Raw genomic sequence first — 23,368 nt, forward strand, 5'->3', positions numbered from 1 at the left:
ACAGAAAAGATTCCCTTGTGACTTTGAATGTGACTGAAAATCCCAAACCATTACATTATCATTTAATGGACACTTTGTTCATTTGAAACTGGTCCAAAGCTATTTTCCATTCCAAATAACAAATACAGAAATTGCTGGAAAAATTCAGTCAGTCTTGCAACATCAGTAGAGAAAAAACAACATGAACATTTTGGGTCCAGTGACCCTTTGAGAGAATCATTCTGACTGGTCTGCTTCCTTTATCCTTTCCCAGTCAGGTACCTTCTGCCTTCCAGAAACCCAGAACTGATTTTCACCCGGGAGATCTTAATGAAGATTCATTTCCTTTAGTAGCATCTAAATCAAACTTGCAGCCTCCTATAATGTTTTGCAAATTGGTCTGTTCAATCTGAGCACAAACTCTTGTCTGCATTCTGCATGGTGAACCATAAAGTCAGGATTTCCTGTGTTTGCGTTGTTGGGCTCTCTGTGAGGATCAATACTATCTTGAATACCCTGTAATTTAATACTACAAAAGCTTGCAATAAACTCTTCCCATCTTAAAGTCTATCTCCATGTAAATAAAAATCACATGTGTCCTGCATCTGGGTAGAAATCTGAATTTGCTATCTTCCAGACCACCCACTCCATTCTCTAATGAAACTGAATACACAATTCGATGTAATAAAATGTGAGGCTGGATGAACACAGCAGGCCCAGCAGCATCTCAGGAGCACAAAAGACAATTCGATGTACAACAGTTTTTGAAACCTGGCGTTTCTAACAACTGACTCAAGTTTTATTGGGGCTACTTGACACCACATTCAGTCACACTTGCCCTTGTTATTATCGGTTACCACTTTTAGTTCAGTCCTGGAGGCTAGCTCTTTGGTCCATGTTGAACCAACTCTATACTGAGATCAGGAGTGAGTAGCCCTGCTGGATCCCAAACTGAATGTCAGGTTATTGACAACGGCTGCTTGATCACACTGTCGATGATGGCACTTTTCCTTGTTTTAGTGATGATCAAGAGCAAACTGAAGGCAGGTAATGTGCTGTGTTGAATTTGTCCTACTTTTTATATTCTAGATACAATGGGCAATTTTCAACGTTTTGAGCTGAATGCCAGTACTGCGGCTGTAATGGAACATCTTTCCTTGGGACGCGGCAAGTTCTGGAGCACAAATCTTTAAGACTATTGTCATAATATTATCAGGGCCCATAGCCATTGAAACATAAAACATAGAAAATAGGAGCAGGAGTAGGCCATTCAACACTATAAACTTGTTCCACCATTCAATATGATCATGGCTGATCATCCTAATAAGTCCCCTGTTCCTGTTTTTGCCCTATGTTCTTTGATCCTTTTAGCCCTAAAATTTATATCCAATTCCTTCTTGAAAGCATTGAATGTTTTGGCCTCAACCACTTTCTGTAGCAGAGAAATCCATCAGCCCCCTACTCACTGGGTAAAGAAATTTCTCCTCATCTCGGTTCTAAAAGGCTTACCCTGTGTCATCAGACTAGGACCCCTGGTACTGGACTCCCCAGTCATTGGGAACATTCTTACTACATATGTCCTGCCTAGTCCTGTTGGAGCTTTGTAGGGGTCTATGAGCTATATCCCTCATTCTTCTAAACTCCAGTGAATATAGTCCAAACAGATCCAATCTATCTTTGTATGTCAGTCCTGCCATCCTAGGAATCAGTTGTAAACCTTTGTTATGTACTTCAATAGTCAAAATATCCTTCCTCAGATAAGCAAACCAAAACTACACGCAATATTCCAATGTGGTCTCACCAACATGAATCCCTGTTCCTGTGTTCGGACCTCCTGGCTATGAAGCCCAGTACATCATCTGACTTCTTCAATGCTTGTTGCAGTTGCATGCTTACTTCCAGTAACAAGAAATCCCGAGTGTTGTTGCACCTCTCCTTTCCCAACCTAACACCACTCAGATAATAGTTTACTTTCTTATTCTTGTTACAAAAGTGGATAAGCTGACATTTATCCATGCTTATACCTCATCTGCCAAACTCACAATTCTACTAAAGGACCTCATCTGCCATGGAGTTATCCACTCAATCAACTTGTCCAAATCACACTGAAGCATCTCAGCATCTCTCCATAGTTCGCCCTCTTACCCAGCTTTGTGTTGTCTGCAAGTTTGGAAATATTACATTTAGTTCCCTCAAACATATATTGTGAATAACTGGATTCCAAGTGCCAATCGCTGCGGTACCCTGCTGGTCACTGGCTGCCACTCAGAAAATGACCAATTTGTGTTCTGTCTGCCAAACAAGTCTCTATCCGTGTCAATGCACCACCCCAAATCCCATGTGCATTAATTTTCCATGCTGATTCGTTATGTGGAACATTGTCAAACTGCGACTGAAAGTCTAGCAAACTATATCTATTGGTGACCCCTGAACAACTCTACTAACTATGTCCTCAAAACATTCCAGCAGAATTTGAAGAATGACTTCTCTTTTGTGAATCGATGCTAACTTCAATCCTGTCATTAGGCCCCTACAACTAAAGTCAGCCTAACTTGTGTCTAACTTTCTATTGCTTTCTAGGCTTGTTTTTAATTAGTGGGATTACATTAGCTACTCTCCAATCTAAAGGAACTGTTCCATAGTCTGTAGAATCTTGAAAGATGACTACCAATGCATTCTCTAATTCTATAGCCACTTGCTAAGTACTCTAGGGTGGAGATTATTGGGCCCTTGGGGTTTAATGGCCTTTAGTTCCATCAATTCCCCCAACACTATTTCCCAACTAATGCTGATTTCTTTGTGGACCATGTGTTCCGCAGCATTTTCTGGATGTTATTTGTATCGTTCCTTCTGAAGACAGAACCAAAGTATATATTTAATTGTATCAGAGATAACAGGAACTGCAGATGCTGGAGAATCCGAGATAACAAAGTGTGGAGCTGGATGAACACAGCAGGCCAAGCAGCATCTTAGGAGCAGAAAAGCTGAAGTTTCGGGCCAAGACCCAGCTGCTTGGCCTGCTGTGTTCATCCAGCTCTACACTTTGTTACATATTTAATTGGGTTGCTATCTCTTTATTCCTTATTACATTGTCCCATGTTGCTGATTGTAAGGGATCTACTTTTGCCTTCACTACTCTTTTTCTCTCCGCACATCAGTAGAAACGTGTACAAACAGCTTGCATCTTCCCTACAAGATCACTCTCATGTATGATTATTCCTCTCTTAATCAACCACTTCATCCTCCTTTACTGAACTCTAAACTGCTCAACATCCTCTGGTCTGCTGCTCTTTTTAGCTAATTTGTACTCCCCTTCCTTGGGCCAAACACTATCCCCTATCTTTCTTGCTAATCAAGGCCAGGCAACCTTTCCCATTTTATTTTGCTACCAGACAGATTCAATTTAACAATTTCTCCATGCGTTTTTTCAATGTCTGCTATTGTCTAGCCACCATTGTGAACTTAAGTAATAATCTAGAATTTATCATAGCCATCTTACGTCTCATACCATCAGCTTTTCCTCTGCTTAGATTCAGGACCTGAATTTCAGAATCAACAATATTATTCTCCATCTTAATGAAGAATTCTATCATTTTGTGGTCATCCTTTCACAAGGGGTTTCACATAGCTGTATTGTCAAATATTCCTTTCTCATTATATAATATCTAGTCTAGGGTGCCTGTCCTTTAGTTGATTCTTCAACATATTGATACTGAAAACCATCCCTTATACACTCCTGGAGATTTTCCACTACCGTACTATTCCTGATTTGATATGTCCCATCTATACTCAGATTAAATCTCATCCATAACTCAGGTGTACCTTTATTGCTTGTGGTTCTAATTTCATGTTTAATGCCTTCTCGACTTTAGCAATTGAGTTTTGAGGTCTATATAAGACTTCCACACTCATTTTCTGCCCCTTGGTGTTTGTAAACTCCACCTATACAGATTCCACTTCACTGGAGAGCTAATGGCCTTCCTCATTGTTGCATTATTGCCCTTTTTAACCAGCAATACTACCCCATCTCCTTTTTCCCTTTGTCTGCCCTTCCTAAAAATCATCTACCTCTGGATATTCAGTTTCCAACCCTGGTCACTGTACAGCCACATCCCCATAATCCCAATGATCCCATATCCATTTTTTATCTTCTTAAGTGATACTCTTTGTTTCCTGCTGTTTCTTCACAGCACATGCAGTGAATTGAATTGGCTGGAGACTAGCAAATATGATGCTAGTGACCACTGGAGGAGGTCAAAATGGGTCATTCACTCAGCACTTACGGCTGAAGATAGTTTCAAATACCTCAGCTTTATCTTTTGCATAAGTGTGCTGAGTTCCCCAATATTCAGGATGGAGATATTTGTGGAGCCACCTTCTGCAGTGAGTAGCTTAATTTCATTGTCATCAGTAAGCTTAACTACGAATTTTTATTGAATTCAAATTTCACCATTTGCTGTGGTAGCATTCACATCTGGATCTCCAGAATCATTAGCTAGATTTCTGAAACACTGGTCTGATGACAATATGACTCAGCCATCATGTCTCCTTATTTACATTATCTCTTAGGCTCTCACATCTTCCCTGGAGAATGGTCCCAGAATTGGACAAATGCTCAAATACACAAGAATTATAAGTTGGTGATCATTTGGATCTTTAATTAGCCAAATATTGGTTTAGTGTTAGATTAAAGAGTTAGGAAATGGGAGACTTTCTAAAGTATGTTCAAGACAAATTTCGTGACCAGTATCGAAAACAAAGTTGCTGGAAAATCTCAGCAGGTCTGGTAGCATCTGTGAAGGAAAAAACAGAGTTCACTTTTCAGGCCTGGTGACCCTTCTGCAGTTTTGGATCTCTTTCTCAATCCAGGAACCAAGTGTCTGTATAAGAGTACTCGTAGTATTCTAAGATTTACATTAATGATGGAGAGCAAAGAGCAAACTAAATAAGAAGTTATAAATTAGAAGTGGGATAACTTCAAGGAATGATTAGTTAGAATGAAACCAAATAGGAAAAATGGGAATGGAATAATTTGTGATCTTTAAGGGGGAGATGTTTCAGATACAGGCTGGATAAATAACAAGAAAATATAGTAGATGAGCTAGAGAATTTGATAAAGTAAACAAAAAGATGTATGATGCATTTCTGGTGGACTCATCAAGTGAGAATGAGGGCAAACAAAGTAATTAGAGAGTGGCAGGGAATACAATGAGACAACATATGAGTATAATAGCTGTTGACATAAAAGGAACCCAAAAATCTTTTACTGGCATGCAAGTAGTAAGCGGATTGTTCAAAACGGGATACATATTATTCGGAACAAACAGCTTGATATATGGTGCAGGAAAATTAGAGGACTTCATCAGAACTTTATAATGTTGCTTCAAAAGACAAACAGTGTTGAAAATAAAATCTCAAATGGTAGAGGCATGGATGGGAGTTGAGAGGATGTAGTGAATAGGTTGTGATAGTATGTGAGAGAGAATAACTTACCTTTTTCTAATTACTTGTATCCCAGGTTGCTAAAGAAAGTGAAGGTGCTGATAGCAGGATTTATCATAATCTTCTAAACTTCCCTGCATTTGGGCAGGTGCCAGAGGGTAAGAGAGCAGCAAATATGACATTGCTATTCAAGAAAGATTGTAGCAGTGTTCCATGTAACTACAGGCGACTACTTCAACATCAGTGGTCAATAAATTTTTAGCAAGTTTAATTAGAGAATAAACAGCAAACACTTGGAAAGAATTATTTTAATTAAAGAAAGCCAGTGCAGAATTTTAAAAGGTAGATTATGCTTGACTAATCTAACTAGAATTTTTTGATAAAATAAATGAAAAGATTGATGAAAAGATTTCAATAGATCTTGTCTGTATGGATGTTGAGAGAATATCTTACATCGAATTATATAAAAGGCTTGTTAATAAAATTGTGGTTCTTGGAACAGAATGACATTGGAGAAAGGGGCTCGATGGGAAAATGAGAACCTTCCCTTCCTGTCCAGGTGTCCTGAGGTTGGTGGTGAGGGATGGCAGAGTGGGAGCTATGAGTTGGTGAGAGAGAGAGAGTGTGGGAAGGAGAGCATAAGAGAGAAATACAGTGTAAAGAAGAGGGAAGGGATATGTGAGGAAGGGACCAATAGGATGTGATTGAAGATCAAAGAGAGAGTGTGGCAATACAGGAGGGAGAAATGGTGTACATGTGAGCGAAGCAATGAGAAGGTGAACGTGGGAGTAAATGAAAGAATGGGAACACGTAAACGGAAGTCAGTGCATGTAGGAGAGGGAGTAGGCAATGTATGCAGGAGTGAGAGGAGAGAGTGGGTTAATAAGGAGAGGAAGAGGCAGTGTGTGTGTGTGAATTTGACTGGGACAGAGACAGTGTGTATGAAAGCTGAGACTAGAGTTATAGAGGGCACTATTTCAATGTTTACAGATAGCACTACACTGAAAAATGTAGTTAGAGTTAGAAAAATTGTAGCAGACTTAAGGAGGACATAGACAAGTGAAATGAGCCAATATATGGCTCTTTCTCCTTTGCAAACCCTCCCTTCAACACCTATGTTTACCATCTTTCTCTGTCGCTCATCAAAGCAGGCTGACGAAGAAGAGAAACTCAGGCTGAAAGGTAACCCGTTTCAGATACTCACCTTCTTCAGAATTCCATCCGGAGCAGCTTGGTGTGTACATGAGCAGAGGTGACCACAAGTTTGGTGCTTGTTAAGCCTAACTCCTTCATTCAGCCCCTGTCCCCTACACCATTTTTTAGATTTTGGATTTCAGACATATTTTGCCATTGCGCAAATACTTGGGACATTAAGCATAACAGGAAGGAAGTTCTGTTGAGCTTTCACAAGTACAGTATTACATTCAGGCTCCTTGAGGTCATACCATGTAAAGATTTGCTGAAATTGTTGTAGGGATGAAACATTTTTGGTAGAAAATTGGGTAAGAGAGGTAGGAATTGTTCTTCTTGGAGTAAAAGAGATTCAGAGAAAATTTGACAGATGTTTACAAGAATATTGCAATTTAGAAAGGATAAACAAGGATAAGCTAATGTTCAAATACACAGTTTTAAGATTTTAGGCAAAAGAAGCAGGGAGGTTGAGAAGAAAAAGAAGGCTTCTTTGACATTTAATGGCAATTACCTGGAAATAATGACCTATGAGCGTAGTGAAAGCAGAAAAAAACGATGATTTTAGAAAGTATATGAGATATTTAAGGAAAATAAACTTGAAGGACTATGGGGAATAAAAGGAGGTATGGGGCTGAATGCCTTGCTGTACAGGCGCCCCTATGGATAGGATGGACTAAACGACCTCTTCTTGTGGTGTAATGTTTACATGACCGAAATAGTGATTTACAAAGGTTCAGCATTACAACCTAGCTTTGTCTCTTGTTCAGACTATCACTGTTTATTAAAATTCCAAATCCTAAATGTTTTCTTTGGAACAATTTTAATAGTCCTGCTACCTCAAAAGGATTATTGATGTGAGCCCCAGTGCTGTCTGCTCTGGACTTTTAAAATGTTTAAAACTTCTTTCTCACAAAGACACTGCCCTGTACTACTATGTACCACATTTCATTTGCCTTTAATGAACATATGACTCCTCTTCCTCGTGCACAGCCTACTTCAATGCAACTTACCTTTCAATCTTTCGCATGGCCCTATATTATATCTTCAACAGGACAGGTAATTAAGGGACTACATAAAACCTTCAAGACCACTGTGTGGGTAACATGAATCATTTTGGCCATATATTGGCTCATTTCACTCGTCTATTTCCTCCTTAAGTGTGCTACAATTTTTCTAACACTAACTACCTTTTTAAGTGTAGTGCTATCTGTAAACATTGAAATAATGCCCTCTATAACTCTAGACATGGTTATCTACATCAAAAGAAGAAATGGTGTTAATGCTGACCCTTGGGAACACTCTTGTATGCTTGTCTCCAGTTTGAAAAATAACTGGTCACCGTTAATACAAAAGCATAGCTCTGCAGATGCTGGGGTAGCTGGAATAAAACCAGAAAGTATTGGAAATACTCATCTTGACTGGCAATAGCCTGTTGAGACAAAATCTCACGTCAGCTCAATGATCTTTGATCAGAATTAATTCCACATCTAATACGCCATTGGTTTTTAATCCTAACGGTGCTATTGCAGCACTGTTTAGTGCTCTTTGAAAGCTTTTATGTACAATGTCAACTGTGATACGCTCATCAGCCTTGCCAATTAAGATATACAATGAAGTTTGTCAGTGACAATTTGTCATTATCAAACTTGTTTTCGTTGTCATTTAACCTTTTGACAGTCAGGCAAGCACCTGTACAGATCTATCTTCAGATAACAATTAATTTATCCTGGATCAAGTTGGAATTCAATATAGTTTGACAGGGTTGACCAAAAGGAGAAAATAAATACTTATTAACCTACAAACAGAGCAGGCATCACAGCGATTAGCATTGCTGCCGCACAGTTCCAAGGACCTGAGTTTGATCCCAACCTCAAGGGAGTGTGTCTATGTGGGTTTCCTACCACAGTACAAAGATGTGCAGGTTAGAGTGGATTGGCCATGCGAAATTTTCCATAGCGTGCGGGGGTATGCAGATTAGGTGAATTAGCCATGGGAATACAGGGTTACAAAGATAGAGTCGACCTGGGTGAGATGCTTTTCAGAGGGTCAGTGTGGACTCAAGGGGCAGGGTGGCCTGTTTCCATAGTTTAGGGATTCTATAACCAATGCAAAAGTTTTCCCTCCTTAGGGAAATTAAGTATGGTGAATTTAGTTGTGACTATTTTTCTTAACATTCACATAATAAGACCATAAAACATAGGAGTTGAAGTAAGGCCATTCGGCCCATCGAGTCCACTCCGCCATTTAAATCATGGCTGATGGGCATTTCAACTCCACTTCCCTGCACTCTCCCCGTAGCCCTTGATTCCTTCTGAGATCAAGAATTTATCGATCTCTGCCTTGAAGGCATTTAATGTCCCAGCCAAATTAATCACCATAAAGTAACAATTTATTATTGGTCTAGGTACAGTGTTTATCAGTAAATCTAGAGGGGGATTGGTTAGGTGCTTAAGGATGAGAGTTTATCTTAGCAAGGAGGCACTACTTTAGAACATTTTTCATTTATCTTCAGCAGTTAAAACTTTCCTGAATTTCAACCAGTAGAACCAAAAGTAGGATATTTTAACCTCCAAATCATAGGTTCAAGTTTGCCGTATGAACTTGAGCCATACTGAAAGGAGTCTTGTATCATCAGATGTATTAACTTTAGGTTGACATGCAAAATCAACTCTGCTTATTCAGGCAAATATATAAAGATTCCATAGTATTATTCAAATGTTATCCTGGCCAACATTTACTGCTCAATCATCAAAATAAGTTATCTGCTAATTTATGCTTTTTTCCCAATGACAGCATGTAAAAACTTGTGGCTTCTATTTTTCCACATACCACAGATTTTCCTTCACAAGTAATTATTTGGCATGAAGAGATATGGGTGTCTTGAAAAATGCAAGATGAAATAATTTTAAATTATCTCAAGCCAATTCTGAGAGGGTTAGAACCAAGATAGAAAATGTCTGTACTTTCATTCAAATTGATAACCTTACTGAAAAAGGTCTGAAAGCTGAGTTACAGGTAAATCTAAAAATTACACAAATGAAGTTGAAATTCAAGCATGCTCTTCAGAGTAAAATACTAGACTATTGCCAGCATTGATTCAAGAGTTCACACTCTAATATTAAGTGGAATGTATTCCATTTCAAATAGTTCAAACAAGATGACTGATCAAAAGCTAGTAAAAGGACAGAATTGTTAAAAGACTCACTCTGCACACAACACTTTCCTGACGTCACAATGCAGCATGTGCCATGATAACAAAGTGTGAAGCTGGATGAACACAGCAGGCCAAGCAGCATCGCAGGAGCACAAAAGCTGACGTTTCGGGCCTAGACCCTTCATCAGAGAGGGGGATGGAGAGAGGGAACTGGAATAAATAGGGAGAGAGGGGGAGGTGGACCAAAGATGGAGGGAAAAAAAGATAGGTAGAGAGGAGAGTATAGGTGAGGAGGTAGGGAGGGGATAGATCAGTCCAGGGAAGATGGACAGGTCAAGGAGGCGGGATGAGGTGTTAGGTAGGAAATGGAGGTGTGGCTTGAGGTGGGAGGAAGGGATGGGTGAGAGGAAGAACAGGTTAGGGAAGCAGAGACAGGCTGGTCTGGTTTTGGGATGCAGTGGGGGGAGGAGGCGATGAACTGGGCTGGTTTAGGGATGCAGTCGGGGAAGGGGAGATTTTGAAGCTTGTGAAGCCCACATTGATGCCATTGGGCTGCGGGGTTCCCAAGCGGAGTATGGTTACTGTTCCTGCAACCTTCGGGTGGCATCATTGTGGCACTGCAGGAGGCCCATGATGGACATGTCGTCTGAGGAATGGGAGGGGGAGTTGAAATGGTTCGCAACTGGGAGGTGCAGTTGTTTGTTGAAAACCGAGTGGAGGTGTTCTGCAAAGCGGTCCCCAAGCCTCCGTTTGGTTTCCCCAATGTAGAGGAAGCCACACCGGGTGCAATGGATACAATATACCACATTGGCAGATGTGCAGGTGAACATCTGCTTGATATGGAAGGTCATCTTGGGGCCTGGGATGGTGGTGAGGGAGGAGGTGTGGGGGCAAGTGTAGCATTTCCTGTGGTTGCAGGGGAAGGTGCCGGGTGTGGTGGGGTTGGAGAGGAGAGTGTCCCCCTCCGCACACACATCAACGAATACCAGTCACGTTTGGACATCGAGCAGTTTTTCCGCCGCCTTCGCCTCCACGCTTACTTCTTTAACTGGGAACCTAACCCTCCCTCCACTGACCCCTTCACTCATCTCCAACACAAGTCCTCCTCCTGGACACCACCCCCAGGCGAGCTACCCTCCCTCGACCTCTTCATCTCTAACTGCCGTCGAGACATTAACCGCCTCAACCTCTCCACCCCTCTCACCCACTCCAACCTCTCCCCCGCAGAACAGGCAGCCCTCCGCTCCCTCCGCTCCAACCCCAACCTCACCATCAAACCCGCAGACAAGGGAGGCGCAGTTGTAGTATGGCGCACTGACCTCTACATCGCCGAGGCCAAGCGCCAACTCTCCGACACCTCCTCCTACCGCCCCCTTGATCATGACCCCAACCCCGAGCACCAAACCATGTCCAACACCATCCATGACCTCATCACCTCAGGGGACCTCCCACCCACAGCCTCCAACTTCATTGTTCCCCAACCCCGCACTGCCCGCTTCTACCTCCTTCCCAAAGTCCGCAAACCTGGCTGCCCTGGTCGACCCATTGTCTCAGCCTGTTCCTGCCCCACCAAACTCATCTCCACCTATCTGGACTCCATTTTCTCCCCTTTAGTCCAGGAACTCCCCACCTACGTCCGTGACACCACCCACGCCCTCCACCTCCTCCAAGACTTCCAATTCCCTGGCCCCCAACACCTCATTTTCACCATGGACGTCCAGTCCCTATACACCTGTATTGCTCCTGCAGATGGCCTCAAGGCCCTCTGCTTCTTCCTGTCCCGCAGGCCCGACCAATTCCCCTCCACTGATACCCTCATCCGCCTAGCCAAACTCTTCTTCACCCTCAACAACTTCTCTTTCGATTCCTCCCAATTCCTACAGACAAAGGGGGTGGCCTTGGGTACCCCGCATGGGCCCAAGCTATGCCTGCCTCTTTGTAGGTTACGTGGAACAGTCCCTCTTCCGCACCTACACGGGCCCCAAACCCCACCTCTTCCTCCGTTACATTGATGTCTGCATCGGCGCCGCCTCTTGCTCCCCAGAGGACCTCGAACAGTTCATCCACTTTACCAACACCTTCCACCCCAACCTCAAGTTCACCTGGGCCATCTCCAACACATCCTTCACCTTCCTGGACCTCTCAGTCTCCATCTCAGGTAACCAGCCAGAACCTGATGTCCATTTCAAGCCCACTGACTCCCACAGCTGCCTAGAATATACCTCCTCCCACCCACCCTCCTGCAAAAATTCCATCCCCTATTCCCAATTCTTCCGCTTCCGCCGCATCTGCTCCCAGGATGAGGCATTCCACTCCTGCACATCCCAGCTGTCCACGTTCTTCAAGGACCGCAACTTTCCCCCCGCAGTGGTCGAGAACACCCTTGACCACGTCTCCCGCAACACTTCCCTCACACCGCGCCCCCGCCACAACCGCCCAAAGAGGATCCCCCTCGTCCTCACATACCAGCCCACCAACCTCCGGATAAAACGTATCATCCTCCGACACTTCCGCTATCTACAACCCGACCCCACCACCCAAGCTATTTTTCCAACCCATCCCTGTCTGCCTTCCGGAGAGACCACTCTCTCCGCGACTGCCTTGTCTGCTCCACACTGCCCTCCAACCCCATCACACCCGGCACCTTCCCCTGCAACCGCAGGAAGTGCTACACTTGCCCCCACACCTCCTCCCTCACCCCTATCCCAGGCCTCAAGATGACCTTCCATATCAAGCAGATGTTCACCTGCACATCTGCCAATGTGGTATATTGTATCCATTGCACCCGGTGTGGCTTCCTCTACATTGGGGAAAACAAGCGTTGGCTTGGGGACCGCTTTGCAGAACACCTCTGCTCAGTTCACAATAAACAACTGCACCTCCCAGTCGCGAACCATTTCAACTCCCCCTCCCATTCTTTAGATGACATGTCCATCATGGGCGTCCTGCAGTGCCACAATGATGCCACCCAAAGGTTGCAGGAACAGCAACTCAAATTCCGCTTGGGAACCCTGCAGCCCAATAGTATCAATGTGGACTTCACCAGCTTCAAAATCTCCCCTTGCCCCACCGCATCCCAAAACCAGCCCAGCTCGTCCCCTCCCCCCACTGCATCCCAAAACCAGCTCAGCCTGTCTCTGCTTCCCTAACCTGTTCTTCCTCTCACCCATCCCTTCCTCCCACCTCAAGCCGCACCTACCTACCACCTCATCCCGCCTCCTTGACCTGTCCATCTTCCCTGGACTGACCTATCCCCTCCCTACCTCCCCACCTATACTCTCCTCTCCACCTATCTTCTTTTCTCTCCATCTTCGGTCCGCCTCCCCCTCTCTCCCTATTTATTCCAGTTCCCTCACCCCATCCCCCTCTCTGATGAAGGGTCTAGGCCCGAAACGTCAGCTTTTGTGCTCCTGAGATGCTGCTTAGCCTGCTGTGTTTATCCAGCTCCACACTTTGTTATCTTGGATTCTCCAGCATCTGCAGTTCCCATTATCTCTGATACAGCATGTACCATTGTCAGGTTAAGTAATTTTTGAAGTTCTTTGTTACTTTGTCCCTTACAAACATAAATATGAGCATTACACTTTAAAGATTATATCGGAATATTATAGAGAATCTAACAAGGTTGCATGGGTCAAAGGTGTTCTATCCCTGCAGAATCTAATTCCATTCAAATGGAAACAGGCAACTTCTATCGTTCCATGAGGCACTAGGTTTTGACATGTCTCCTGGCCAGCCTTCCAACTTGCAAACGCTGTATGTAGATACTGATCTCTTTTTCCCTGATTCCGAAAGTGTATTAAGGCCTGTTCATTCATCACCTCTGTGTTCAGTGAGCTGCAGCGATTCCAGGTGTGGTAGTTTTGAGGAAAGTTGTGATGAAATAGTAATGTCACTGGATTAGTAATCTAATGTTTTCGGACAGGATTTGAATCCTTCCATGGCATTCATTGAAATTTGAACACAAAATCTGGAATTGAAATCCAGTCTAACGATGACCATATAATCATTGTCAATTGTCATTAGGACCAAACTCGTTCAATAATGTCCTTTATGGAATGAAATCTAAAAGATTTACTTGATCTGGCCTGTAAGTAACTTCATAACCACAGCAAAGTGATTGTTTCTTACTTCAATGTTAAAATTCATACAGTTGCTTGCACATTCCGCCAAGGTCTAACCCAATCTGCAGCTCCTGAACTCTCTGAAATTTTTGGTCTTTAGCTGATCATCTAATTCTTTCAATTCCCCAGTCCCAAGATCTATAATGCTCTCTCCAAATCCGTTTGCCCAGCCCTTTCAAGATGCTCCTTGAAGCTTAACCCAATGAGCACTACTGTCCTAACAGCTCCTTATTTGGCATGGTCACAACTTTTGTTGGATAATGCCTGTGAAGCACCTTGGAAATGTTTTTGAGATGATGGGAACTGCAGATGCTGGAGAATCCAAGATAATAAAGTGTGAAGCTGGATGAACACAGCAGGCCCAGCAGCATCTCAGGAGCACAAAAGCTGACATTTTGGGCCTAGACCCTTCATCAGAGAGGGGGATGGGGTGAGGGTTCTGGAATAAATAGGGAGAGAGGGGGAGGCGGACCGAAGATGGAGAGAAAAGAAGAGAGGTGGACAGGACAGTATAGGTGGGGAGGTAGGGAGGGAATAGGTCAGTCCAGGGAAGACGGACAGGTCAAGGAGGTGGGATGAGATTAGTAGGTAGGAAATGGAGGTGCGGCTTGAGGTGGGAGGAAGGGATGGGTGAGAGGAAGAACAGCTTAGGGAAGCAGAGACAGGCTGAGCTGGTTTTGGGATGCAGTGGGTGGGGGGGGGGGAAGATCTGGGCTGGTTGTGTGGTGCAGTGGGGGGAGGGGACGAACTGGGCTGGTTTTGGGATGCGGTGGGGGAAGGGGAGAATATGAAGCTGGTGAAGTCAACATTGATACCATTGGGCTGCAGGGTTCCCAAGCGGAATATGAGTTACTGTTCCTGCAACCTTCGGGTAGCATCATTGTGGCACTGCAGGATACGGTATACGGGCCAGGAGTGAGCAAGCAGGACTAGTTTATTTTGGGATTATGTTCAGAATGAACAGGTCGGACCTAAGGGTCTGTTTCTGTGCTAAAATGACTCTAAGACCTCAAATAATGCATTCTACAAGTATTTATGCTGTAATTAAAGTGTAAGAGTGACGTGCATTGCATTTCTATTACCCTGTCATTTTGCATACATGTTTTGAGAGATGCTGATGCCTCAAAACTTTGCTTGGTCAGGGCTTACTGTTGTCATGTCTATCGCCTGATTATCCAAAACATTTGATCAAGCAGTACAGCCCTGGTCCATTCAGGCCAGTTAATAAAAAGTTTGCTGTACTACACTTACCTTGTTCACAGCGGACATTTTTCATGGATATTGTGAAGCATTACAGATTATACATTTCCAGGAACCAGATGGAATTGCAAACGGGGGACAGCAGCAGCAGCAGGCGGCTGCTGAGGTCTTACTCACCCTGTATAACAATCCAGAAGTGTCTCAAAATACAGTCAACACTCGAATTTAAAAAGAAAACAAAACTTTAATTGTACTTTTAGAGTAAACAAACATTGCTGAAAAATTCCTCAGAAAACAAGGAACAATTCTGTAGAAAAATATTATAAAGTTACTCTCTTCCTCACCAAAGAAGTTTACACAATTAAGCCTAACAGTTACCATTCAGTACTTTGCCATAATGATACCCAAGAACAAAGACTGTATATGAGTGCACACGTGTCCTCTCTTCCCCTCAAAATTTGTAAGAATGACAGCTATCCAACTGAAATGAACATTCTTTACCATGACCATTAAGCGGGTGCTGAAAAAGGGTGTTTATCACAACTGTGAAATTTGAAACTAGGTTTTAGTCTCAGGAAAAAATAAAGAGGTTGCACATTTAGGACAGAGATGGGGACAAATCCTGCCAGAATTGTAAACCAAGCATGCTTAGAGTTCAAATGGCCTTATCCTGCTACTATTTGATACACTAGCAATGTCATAATTGTGACTAGTCTGGAATGAACTAGAGTTTTTTGTGGGTATTTAATGATTTTTCTTTTTCAAGAAATTATTCAGCATAGCCTTTGCCCAATTTTCTTAAAATAACTTTTCTACATTTTGGTTCCCTTGGATAGAATGCTTAGGAGAAAAAAAAAAAGTATAACCTTGTATGGCTGATTTGTTCCCTACACCCACATTTTGGGCAAAAATCTTGTTACTGTCCAGTGAAACCATTTTATAGAACAATATGTTGAATCATAAATACATAATAGTATAGGGTTGCTACTTTCTACTTTATTTTAAAAAAAAGGGAAGTGCAATTTTCCATAAGTTGTTTGTGTAGCTAAATCTAGTCTCTCCTACTGTAAACAATTTACCTTAAGATACATAGCAGTAACCACAAATTGCACACTACTTCTGTTCATAAAATTCTATTGGAATATTTCTAACTTAAATGAAGGAGGTAACCTAATCATGCCATATTCGGAGTAGGCACAGCGGATTAGGTTTCATTTTTGGCTAGAGTAAAAATTTTAAAAGTTGAAAATCATGTCACGTTGATAAGTCTACTCTTCTTATCACTAGTTTGAATAGGACTATGTTTGAGAGTTCATGCGAGTGTTTTAAAATGGAGCTAAACTGCAAAACAAATATGAAAACTAATTGTAAACATTCCATTAGAGCTTACATGAGGTCATGGATAACAAAGTGTGGAGCTGGATGAATACAGCAGGCCAAGCAGCATCATAGCTTCTTATCCAAAAGACATTTTTTAAAAAGTAGGCTCAGACAGAAGTGAATATATTGCACGTATATTGGCAATTATTGCCGTCAAATTGAACAATGACACAGGGTTTATTTGTGAGTTCAAAAAGAAGTAGCCACTTCAGAGAGGGCTGTATTAAGATAACTGGTTTGGTATCTTTGACCAGAAGCATTATATGCTGATGAAGTTGTTTTAATAGGTCTCTGTATCACAGATGGGTGAAGTGAGGGTCCTGTCCTTCCAGATTCTCTAGACAACACACTTTCAGAAGTTTGAGGTTCCGACCTTGTTACGTGGCCATGCTGCTGAGTATATTTTAATGGCTGATCCTGTAGAACGGAAGAGACTTCACCACTAGATGAATGCAGTAACGTTGCAGGTATTGAAGAATAAGCAACCACATAGCTCTGTTTTGAGCAAGAGGAGAATTTTCCACATTCTGTCATTTGAGACGTGAAGTTGTAATGGGGTTCAGAACTGCAAGGCGTTTGGCTTTTCTTATGACAGGGGAACACACCTAAATTGGAAGAGAAGGGTGAAAAATATTTAGAGCTTCAAAACATTGATTTTAACATCACATCCTAATAAATTTCAGGTGCAAATAAAATGAGAATGTTAACTTTTTCTGTTTGGAAAATAATTTCCAATACTGCAAAAAGAGATTCTAGAGTGATTAAACGAGCATCAAATGGAGAGCACACAATCCGTGATTTAATTGTTTACCATTCTGTCTTTGATCAATTACTGTATGTCCTTTTCTTGATCCATCACCACTTATGTCAGAATCACTATCATTGAAATCACTATCTCCTTTCCCACTGTCTTTTCCACTGAACACATCCTGTCCAGGACACACGTGGGCCCTGCAAGGGAGGAGTAAGGAAACATTACAAGAGGAAAAATATATATCTTAAAATCTGAACAGCACTTACAAAGGTGACCAAACAAATTCTGGTATTCTTCATTAATCATTTCTGACTGCCCAACATGCTTATAAAGTGTATAAATACATAATTGAATCAAACAATCCACTTACTTGATATTTTGATGAAAGGCAACTGTACAAAAAGCTCCATGATTGACATCAGGCTCTGGCATAAAGCCCTAAAATAAGCAAAATAGTATTTCACTTTTTTAGGGCTGTTTATAATTATTACTTCATTATTGAATTACATAACATGTTGTTATAGTTTTATAACAATTAACTTGCAGTAGATTTCTGTAACTATAAAATCACAGTACTGTTAGTGAAGAAAAAAAGTGAAAAAAATGATTTCTATGATAGGCAGATGAATAATTGACAACTCATTATCCCAATGACATATTCATGCTGTGCACAGATCAATGATCACACAATGGAACTTCATGACTTTCCATCAGTTGTCATTTGGATGCTTTACAGTTTGAGGGTATACCAAGTACCTGATTATTAAGGGAGGCAGATAAAAGCTTCATTCATAAAATGTACTTTCTACAGTGAGTTGAACTTTATCCTCCTCCCCACACCCCCTCCATTAACATTGGTAAACATGAAGTCAAATGTATTTTGCTGGCAAACAAGCCCATGTGCTAAATGCTCCTAAGCTTGTTTGACAGCTGTCCTACAATGTATCAGATTATCATTTTTTTTTAAACTGTAAAGTATCCAGTACAGTTAATAGACATACCATTCAGTAGCATTACTTTCTAAAAAGGATAGCAGATATTTGGAACCCTCACTCCAGAAAGTGGTGAATAAATGTTGCAAAAACAGGAACTTTAAAGGTTTGAAAATAGATTTTAGTCAGGCAAGGTTTAAAACATGAGGAATTTGAGTAAAGTGTAAAAATTGGCATGATGCAGCTATGACCTATTTGAATGGTGCAAACATCTGAGGAATTGAATAACCTGGCCCTGCATTTAAAACACACAAAAGCTACAGTAATTTTGAAAACTGCAATTTTCAATACACAATTATAGTCCAGATTTTGCTGTACCAGTATGGCTACTTACAAATAAAATTACTCAAGTGTAAATCAAACATCCATTTCCAGTGACAGCATGTGCAGTTAAATGCAGAAATCCAGGCATACTTGAATTACTGCAGCTGCCCTGCTTTTCAAGAAGTTGAGATATACTGGAATATCACTAGCAGATTTGACATTGAGACACTCAGTTGTGAAGTCATTGGACACACACACATTTCGTTTGCCAGGAAACAAAAGTGAAGTACCCCCTAAATGATGTGATATAACTGCTGATAAACATTTCTCTGGCATGAATTTTTTGTTTCAATTATCTAGAGTCTCATCTCTTCAGCTTTCAACTATTGTAGATTTAAAGAATTTTCTCTTTATGAAACTACTTTAGATCTGTTCCATCCCTTGATTTCAACAGAAAGGGTCGGACCACAATCTGAAAAAAGGGAAAAAGAGAAGAGGACTACAGATTAAAAAGAGGGCAGGGGCATAACTATAGGTGAATTACTCATTCCAATAGCCTGTGATGTCTCTGCTAGCTAAGTGGCCTTCTGTGTTGTAACTGCAAAATGAGATGGTTGGTAAAGTATGTGGAGATATCCCAAATCCAGAAATACCGCAGCTCTTAACCTAAAATGCAGTACAAGTGGCGCCAGTTCGTATTAGAGTCAGGGATAATCTTACGTTTTAAAAAAAGATCAAATTTCTAAAATTGTAGAGTTTCTCCAGCAATTTTTTTTTAAAATTATGATTTGTGGGGTTTCACTTTGTTCCAGACCCTAGTTCAATTGACCACACCTGCAATGCATTGACAGAAACCCTCCAACAATTTCTGTTTGTGTTTAGAGATTTCCAAAATTCACTGGTTTTGTTTTAGTGGTCAACAAATCTTAACAGTGCCTTGCATCATGACTGCCTGTGGAAAATTGCAGTATTTTGTTAAAAATCACAAACAGAAACTGAGACTGCTGGAAAAACTACCTGGCAGCATCTAGACAGAAACAAGAGTTAAAATAAAAACAATGTGCTTCAGGGAAGAAAACTGCCATCCTTACCTGGTCTGGCCTACATGATTCCAGACCCACAGCAATGTGGCTGACTGTGAACTGCCCTCTGGGCAATTAGGGATGGGTATAAATGATGCCTAGCCAGTGACACCCCCATCCCAATGAATTTTTTAAAAGAAATTTGCATTCTTGCATTAATGCTTCGAGTCTGGTGACCCTTCATCAGAAGGATCTTGATCAGATGTTGAGTGATAATGGGAACTGCAGATGCTGGAGAATCCAAGATATTAAAGTGTGAAGCTGGATGAACACAGCAGGCCAAGCAGCATCTCAGGAGCACTGAAGAAGGGTCTAGGCCTGAAACGTCAGCTTTTGTGCTCCTGAGATGCTGCTTGGCCTGCTGTGTTCATCCAGCTTCACACTTTAATATCTTGGATTCTCCAGCATCTGCAGTTCCCATTATCTCTGGAAAGATAAGACTCTGCTTTCTCTCCAGCAGGCGCTGGCGGAGCTGCTGTGTTTTTGTCTGACAGCCGATGGTTTCGGTTTCAGGTTCCCAGCCTTGCTGGTTTTATTTTAAAGGTGTTAAACTGACAGGTGGAGAGTTTAAATTTGGGAAGTTTAACTTTACCCAGTTGTTGATTACCTCCTCAGTGTTGCCGGTGAGTCGATGCTGTGTTTCCAGGAGAGACACTCCTTTCCTCGCCTCTTCCGAAGCTCCGTCACTGTGCAGCCCGCCCGGGGACGGGGGACGGTCAGCGTCCGGCTGGGGGTCCAAGGCTTGGGGCGGCCGCCCTCCCCGGCCCTTGTCTCCGGTGCCGCAGGTCGAGGCGATACCGACGATGGCCAGCAGCAAGGCCACGCAGCCCGCGGCCAGCACCGCGATGACGGTGAAGGAGGTGTCCCAGCTCCACTGTGCCGGCCCCGGGGAGCCGGAGGGAGCAGGAGCGGGCCGAGGCTGAGGCCCGGGCCCGGCCGTGAAGCTGACGGTGACGGTGGAGGACAGCGGGGGCAGGCCGCCGTCACTGACGGCCACGACCAGGCTGAAGGCCCCGGGCCCGGTGCCGGCGGGGGACGCGGAGAGCGGGCGGCCCAGGTACACGTCCCCGGTGTCGGGGCGGATGGTGAAGAGCCCGGGCGGCTCCCCGCTCACGATCCGGTAACTGAGGCGGCCGTTCGGCCCCTCGTCCGCGTCCTGGGCCCGCACGCGCGCCGCCAGGTAACCGCGGGGCGCGCCCCCGGGCAGCGCCACCTTGGCGGGAGCGGGAGCGGCCGAGCGGTTCCCGGGAGGCGGCGGCGGCGGCGGCGGCGGGTGGGTGATGAGCGGAGCGTTGTCGTTCCGGTCGGTAATGACCAGGCGGACGGTGGTGGAGCCGCTGAGCGGCGGGGAACCGGCGTCTGTCGCCTGCAGCAGCAGCTCGAGCTCGGGCAGCTCCTCACGGTCCAAGGAGCGGAGCGCGTACAAGGAGCCGGTGTGAGGCTCCACAGCGACGGCCGGAGGCTGCAGCCCAGGCCCCGGCGCCGGCCCCTCGTGCGGCTGCAGCAGGCGGTAAGTGAGGCGGCCGTTAGGCCCAAGGTCAGGGTCACGGGCCCGGACGGTACCGAGCTGGGCCCCGGGCAGGTTATTCTCCGCCAGCGACAGGCGGTAGACGGGGCGGGGGAAGGCGGGCGCGTTGTCGTTCACATCGGTGACGGTGACGGTGAGAGGCCTGACCGTCCGGCGGGGATCCGGGCCTTGGTCCTCGGCCACCAGCGTCACGTTATACCCGGTGTCCCGCTCCCGGTCGAGCCGTTCCGCCGTCACGATCATGTAGTGGTTAAGGCCATAAGCCGGCCGTAAGCGTAACTCGCGGGGCCCGAGCAGCGATACCGAGAGGCGGCCGTTAGCTCCTGAATCCCGGTCCCACACACTCACCAGCGCCACGAAACTACCCGGTTCCGCCGCCTCGGTGATGGACGCGAGGCCCGAGGCCTCTCCGGCCTCCGGACCGCCACCGAGCGCGCTCACGCGGATCTCGGGCGCGTTGTCGTTGACGTCGAGCACGCGCACCACCACCCGGCAGCTGGAGGCGCGCGGCCGGGCGCCGCGGTCGCGCGCCTCCACCTCCAGCTCGAAGCGGGCGCGCGCCTCGTGGTCGAGCGGCGCGTTCAGGCTCAAGCGGCCGGAGCGCGGCTCCAGGCGGAAGAGGCGCCGAGCGCCCGCCCCGACCCTCGGGCTGAAGGCGAACCGGAGCTCGCCGTTTAGGCCTTGGTCCGGGTCCCGGGCCTCGAGTTGCAGCAGCAGCGAACCCGGGGCCGTGTCCTCCCGCAGCTCCAGCTCCAAGGAGCCGCTGCCAAAGGCCGGAGCGTTATCGTTCTCATCGAGGACCCGCACCCGGAGCCGCGCCTCCCCGCTCCGAGGTGGATTGCCCCCGTCCCGGGCTCTCAGCTTCAGGCTGAGCTCGGCCTCGCTCTCCCGGTCAAGAGGCTTCACCAACAGCAGCGTCGGTGCCGGTACCGGCTGCTGGGCCCCGCCGCTGCCTGCACCGCCCGGCAGCTCCAGCTCCAAGTGACCGTTCACCGAGAGCTCGTAGCCCCGCACCGAGTAGGAGCCGGTGTCGGCGTCTAGAGCCGCGGGGAGAGGGATCCGGGTCCCCGGCGCTGAGCTCTCGGAGATTTCCAGCTCGATCTCGGGCTGCGGGAACTCGGGGCGATGGTCATTAATGTCCTGCACTTGGATCTCCACGTGGATCAGGAGGAACTTGTCCCGGGAGAAGCTCACCACATCCAGGAGCAGCAGGCACGGATCCTGCTCCTCGCAAAGCTGCTCCCGGTCAATGCGGCTTCCTACCGTCAGCTGCCCGTCCCTTTCCCCGACCCTCACCGGCACCGAGCCGTTATACTCGGGCATCAGTCGGAAACCGCTCTGGCCCCCGGCCGCCTCCAGCTGCAGATCGCTGGCCAGGTTTCCGATCACGGTGCCGGGCTCCTGCTCCTCGTACGTGGAGTATCTGACCGTTTTACAGTCACTCATGGTCGGAGCGAGGAGGAGGAGGGCAAGAAGGGGTAAGCAGGGCTTCCTGGAGGGACTGCAGACCGGGACACCAGCAACCCTGCTTCTGCCTCTCTGAGGGCTCATCCTGCAGAATCTTCACTCAGGAAGAGTGTCCAGTATAAACTTTCTTGGTGCACTGAAAGCACGTTGCCCTCCTATTACTAAGTACAAAGAATTACGCTGACAGTCAACTGTCCCTCTTGTGAACCCCCAGTGCTTGGGGTCGTTTTATTGCGAATATCATGCAAATAAGAAAATCAGTGGCCAATCCTCTCCTCTCAAGGGCGAGCAAATGTTGCCTTTGATGTTCAGGACATTTGCGAATTTAACGCGCCCCAACAAACTGATGACAAAATTTGTTTAAAGAAAGTTGACAAATGTTCAACGTTGATGAGAGTTTCATACAGAACTTCGCCTGTTTTTGTTTTACTTTTGACAGCAATTAGAAACACATTTAACAATAATTTTATTTTGTAGCCAATTCTACACGATCTTCAGACTTCCGTTACTTCAGAGCGGTATTCGTCTCGATTCCTCCAGTCGTGAAATTCTTCAATTTGCTTAAAGCCATTGTTTATTTTACGAAATTTACTCAAACCAGAAGATAAGTTGCTTGTGTGATTATGCAGTTGTCGGAACCACCTAATGCTCACTTGGAGCCCTCCAGCATGGAAACAGATCCTTCGATTAAACTTGTCCAAACCTAGTTCCCAAAGCAAACTATTCCCACCTGCCTGCATTTGGCCCATATCCGTACAAAACATTTCCTATTCATGTCCTTATCCAGCTTATTTCGCTAATTGAGTTTAGA

The 23,368-nt window shown here is 44.8% G+C and overlaps 1 protein-coding gene across 1 annotated transcript; it reads right to left on the reverse strand.

The window, feature by feature from the left end:
* Positions 1-15,314: 15,314 nt before the first annotated feature.
* Positions 15,315-22,745, reverse strand: LOC125453388 (protocadherin-8-like). The gene is made up of 4 exons (XM_048532899.2): positions 20,170-22,745; positions 17,595-17,662; positions 17,282-17,421; positions 15,315-17,075 (listed from the first exon to the last, which is right to left on the reverse strand). Exons 1-4 carry the CDS (start codon positions 22,639-22,641, stop codon positions 16,660-16,662), a joined length of 3,096 nt encoding a protein of 1,031 aa, XP_048388856.2. The 5' UTR covers positions 22,642-22,745; the 3' UTR covers positions 15,315-16,659.
* Between the last annotated feature and the right edge of the window lie 623 nt (positions 22,746-23,368).

This window comes from Stegostoma tigrinum, chromosome 6 (assembly GCF_030684315.1).
Source record: "Stegostoma tigrinum isolate sSteTig4 chromosome 6, sSteTig4.hap1, whole genome shotgun sequence".
Taxonomy (NCBI): domain Eukaryota; kingdom Metazoa; phylum Chordata; class Chondrichthyes; order Orectolobiformes; family Stegostomatidae; genus Stegostoma; species Stegostoma tigrinum.